Source organism: Octopus bimaculoides, chromosome 16 (assembly GCF_001194135.2).
Source record: "Octopus bimaculoides isolate UCB-OBI-ISO-001 chromosome 16, ASM119413v2, whole genome shotgun sequence".
In the NCBI taxonomy this organism is placed as follows: Eukaryota; Metazoa; Mollusca; class Cephalopoda; order Octopoda; family Octopodidae; genus Octopus; species Octopus bimaculoides.
Window position 1 is genome coordinate 23,426,688 of NC_068996.1, and position 4,994 is coordinate 23,431,681.

The window sequence follows — 4,994 nt, forward strand, 5'->3', positions numbered from 1 at the left end:
GTCAAGGGTTCCAGTTGATCCGATCAATGGAATAGCCTGCTCGTGAAATTAACGTGCAAGTGGCTGAGCACTCCACAGACACATGTAACCTTAACGTAGTTCTCGGGGAGATTCAGCGTGACACAGTGTGACAAGGCTGACCCTTTCAATTACAGGCACAACAGAAACAGGAAGTAAGAGACAGTTGTGATGAAAGAGAACAGCAGGGATCGCCACCATCCCCTGCCGGAGCCTCGTGGAGCTTTAGGTGTTTTCGCTCAATAAGCACTCACAACACCCGGTCTGGGAATCGAAACCGCAATCCTATGACTGTGAGTCTGCTGCCCTAACCACTGGGCCATTGCACCTCTACACTCTAAGTTATAGAACAGTATATAAATAGAAAAAGTTAGAAAAGGCTGGTTTATGGAATTACCTTTGGTTTCACATCTATACAGAGTATCATCAGATCTCATATAATATAGATATGTATTTCAACTAATAGGACGTCAAAAAATTCTCCATTCCACCAAGTAGGCTTTGTTGTGGTTTTCACCTTAGTTGCTGTGACCTAACCATGGAACAAATCTCGTTGTTTTACATGGTAGCAGTAGCACTCACAAGCAACCTGATACTATATACATTTGTAAATACTACTTTCTCCATATCTACTTACAGCTCAGCGGATGTGATAAGTGAATTGGAATTAAATGTAATAGCACAGAACCATGTTAATGGGAGCATATGGCCCTTTTTGTAAACCAAATATTCATTAACTTTTTCGCTAGAGAATGTGTGAAATCAAAATATAGGAATTAACAAATATATCAATATAACTTCACAAAAAAAAAAAAAAAAATTATAGTAAGAGTTGATTCAACCAGAAGCTCTCAGTTCATCAAGGAGATTAAACTAACAATAGTCTAGGAAAATTTGTCAACATCATTTAATTAATTTTTCTTTTCTTTTAGCATGGTGCAGCTGTATTCTTATATCATCCATGTGCCGATAAAGTTAATATTAGCTATTTTAAAAGAATAGCTTTTGGTTGCTTAAAAAAGATTATTGTGACTCCATCAAGTAAGGTACCAAAGAGTAGGGTAAGTTGTAGCAATTATTATTATTATTATTATTATTATTATTATTATTATTATTATTATTATTAGTGGTCTTATCATTGCCTCCATACTGTGAAGTCACGGAAATTTGGTGCTTTGTAAGTTGCAAAAGTGTTTGTAATCTTTTCAGTTTTCTAAGGCCCCGTCTTTTCAATTCTTTAGTTACCATTACATTTCTGAGATTGTCTGGACTGTGCAGATAGTATTTTAGTGTAGAAATACCCTCTGTTTTGCAGGGGGATGTGCTTCAATAACTTTTGCATTTTAACTGCTTTTGGCAAAAACAAATATCTTGCAATTTTCTGTAATTATTTAAAGATGGCTGAAGAAGCCATCATAATGTTTGACAAAGGAATGCACTCCTTGTCGGGGAAAATTGAGAACAAGGAAAGAATTGAGAATATGAATATCGAATTGCCTAAACTTAATGACATCACTGAGGTGAAAAATGTTTCACCTCTAAGTAGCGTCAAAACTTTTGGTGTTGACAACGAGAACAACAACAGCAACAGTAGCAGCAGTAACAGCAGCAACAACAGCAACAACAATAACAACATCAACAACAATATGAAAGAAATAAAACATAAAAATGCAAATATCGCCTCTGTGTCTTTTGTGTCAGCGGTGGGAAATATGCTCCTGAGAGTGAAGTACAAAAATGCCTTGGGTGCTTGTGGGAACAAAAGACCCACATCACCCAAGGAAAGAAGTTTGGAACCATTGAGGTGAGATTTGGGACAGAAGAAGGCAGATGTAATTCCACAACCACTTTGAGGAATGACAACTTTTTCTTAATCCCCAGCTATTGTGGCCAATGCCTTGCCAAAATTAGGGTGCTGAATGTGCCACCAGAAATATCCATTACCTGGTTAGTGGTGGCCGAATTGACAGGTTTAGAAGACGAAGTCACAATATTGGAGGTCAAGAAATTACCTAAACAAAACTGGTTAGGTATAGGCATGGAACTGACCTTGCTATGCAAGCAGGACCATATCGACCAGCTGCCTCATCTAATCAGTCTCCTGGATGGTACTCACCTGTCAGTGTTTATGGAGAGTGGAAAGCCAAGATGCCTTAAATGTGGATCTGTAAATCACTTAAAGACTTTATGCCCTGAAACAAGACAAAACAAAGTCTCATTGTTGCCAACATTACAAATACAAATGCAAAATCATAAACAAGTACTCAAGACTCCTACACCTACTGCCACTCCCAAACCAAGACAAAGAAGAAGTCTGCCTCCGGTTGCCACAAAAAAGCAAGTTTTGCCTGAATGCTCTTCCTCCCAAACCAACATCAACTGCAATGACATGGAGAAAGAAGAGCTGAACGATCAGTGAATCACAATGACAAATATACCTTGATGTATGTACATTTCGAGCATGTAGGAATTTTGAAGGAAACAACTGCAGGTTATTTTTGGGAAGTGTTCCCCACTCGGTGGTGTTTCGGAGCAAGCCGTCCATATTTGTTTCCTTTTTCTCTGTATGTGTATCCGTAGATTTCTAATGAAGTAATAGGCAGTGAAGAGAAGCCGTCATAAGAAAACTTTTAACTACTTCTATTCCTTTCTCCCCCTCTCCCTACCTCTTCCTCTCTCGCTCTCTCAAAAGCATACACGTGCAAGTACACAATCATTCAGTAAAATATAACTCATGTTCGTCAATGTTTTGTAAATATACCATGATTTTCACCACGGTGTTAGGGTTAGGGTTTAGGGTTACGGTTAGGGTTAGGATTAGTGTTACGGTTAGGGTTTTAGGGTTAGGGTTAGGGTTAGGATTAGTGTTACGGTTAGGGTTTTAGGGTTAGGGTTAGGGTTTAGGGTTAGTATTAGGGTTAGTGTTAGGATTAGGTTTAGGATTAGGGTTGGGTAATCGTGCAGGTGTTAATCTGAAAAATTACATATATGTGAAAAGTATTGACCCTGCCATCTATTATAACTTTTGTTGTTCTGTTTAATATATACATAGATTATACCTCCAAAGAAGAGAGTTTGCTGGGGAAAGAAAGCAACCGGTTTAAAATGACAGCAACAGACTGCAGCAATTCACCACATTCCAGAAGCTACTTTGAATATAATGCAAAATGATGCATCAACATCTGCCCAATCTGATAGAATTCTGGCAAAACTGTGTAGCAACAGATCGCCAGCAATTGCTTCATCACAAATTGCCGTCCTAGCTCCTGCGAAAATGGATTACTCTGCTATGTATAATCAGGGCAGCGCAAAAAGTTGTTTTGCACAAGCATTTCTATAGCCAATTAGACGGATGAAATTTACGTACACTTAATAATGTTACACAAAACAGCCTTCAGACTTTCCCTATTAATTTCATCTTTTGAATTATGAACATATTTACATCATAAGGGATTTTTCATTGTAAGGCTTTCTTTTTTTTAGTTGATTTTCACCTAGCAAGACTTATCGTAAAAGGCGTAATAAGTCACACCCGGACAAGGTCGGGTTATACTGCTAGTACCTATATAAAAACAATCATTTATCTGTCTACTTAGCTATTTACCTAGCTATCTAAATGTTTCTCGCCAGCTATAATTTAAGCGTGTATTATTACTGCTGTTGTGAAGTGTTCTGTTTTTCCTAATCTATAACATTATATAACTCTGTTTAATCAATTCTCTAATGTCTTTTGCTAAATGTTCTCATTCATGATAATGGCTTCCAGCAATTTTAGCTTTACACTTTAATAAATATAGAAATATTTGTTTGTTTAATTTCCTAAATCATGTCATGATATTTTCTATGGTGACATCTTGTGGTGACATTTAAACACAGTCTCTCTTTCCCTTTCTCACCCCTCCTCTCTCTCTCTCCAATATATCTCTTGCATGTTTAAGGAGAAGGAAATATGTCGCCTGCCATTTTCCATTTTCGTATCATGTTTTCTATTTCTCTCTTAAACAACAATGATAATTTATTACTGAAAAAAAATCAGCTGACAGAAAGAAATTGTTTTGGTGCTGAGACAGAGAAACTGAAGCTTTTCTTTGATTAATCAAAGCTTTTTAAATACACAAATTGCTCCAGCAATACACAAATTGCTCCAGCAATACACAAATTGCTCCCACGATATTGAAATTGTTTCAATATCTAAATTGCTTCAATAACATCTAAATTTTTCCAGCAACATAAAAGTTGTCCTAACAACATCTAAATTGCTTCAATAATATCAAAATTTGTGCCAGTAACATCTAAACTGTTTCTATAATATTAAAATTTCTCCAACAATGCATAAATTGCTCCAATTGTATGTACATTGTTCTAACAATATGCAAATTGCTTCTGTGATACCTTAATCCAGTAATAAATGAGCTTTAGAAAGTATTATGTTAAACTAGAGGAAACAGACACAATGCTTCCATTTCATTCTTGTTTTCCCTAATAAATTCATCAGTGTTTTGTACTTTTCTAGTTATGTTTCTTTTGGTCCAATTTTTTTTTCTTTACAAAGCTCTTGTATTTCTGTAATAGCATGTGCTCACAAATCAGCTACTACACACAACCATTCTAGATTGCATCCAAGAGACAAACTATCATTCATCAACTTGTTACAGTCACTGGCCCACTATTATGTTGTATTCTCCTCTAACCCTTATACCACTTCTTCAACAGCTTTTGCACTTCAGAACCAAACCAGCTGCATCGCATAATTCATAATCCATCTGCCTTCATAATCATCATCATCATCATCGTTTAACGTCCGCTTTCCATGCTAGCATGGGTTGGACGATTTGACTGAGGACTGGTGAAACCGGATGGCAACACCAGGCTCCAGTCTAATTTGGCAGAGTTTCTACAGCTGGATGCCTTTCCTAACGCCAACCACTCAGAGAGTGTAGTGGGTGCTTTTACGTGTCACCCGCACGAAAACGGCC

At 37.1% G+C, this 4,994-nt stretch overlaps 1 protein-coding gene across 7 annotated transcripts in view; it reads left to right on the forward strand.

Moving 5' to 3' along the window:
• The window catches only part of LOC106868886 (uncharacterized), a 113,406-nt gene that overhangs the window by 74,358 nt on the left and 34,054 nt on the right, over window positions 1-4,994 (forward strand). For all 7 annotated transcript variants that reach the window (XR_001409349.2, XM_014914340.2, XM_052973596.1 and 4 more), the window contains exon 7: window positions 951-1,079. Coding sequence is in view for 6 of the 7 variants with exons in the window: in XM_014914340.2 (XP_014769826.1) it covers window positions 951-1,079 (129 nt within the window). In the remaining variant the exon portion in view is untranslated. The remainder of the gene's footprint in view (window positions 1-950; window positions 1,080-4,994) is intronic.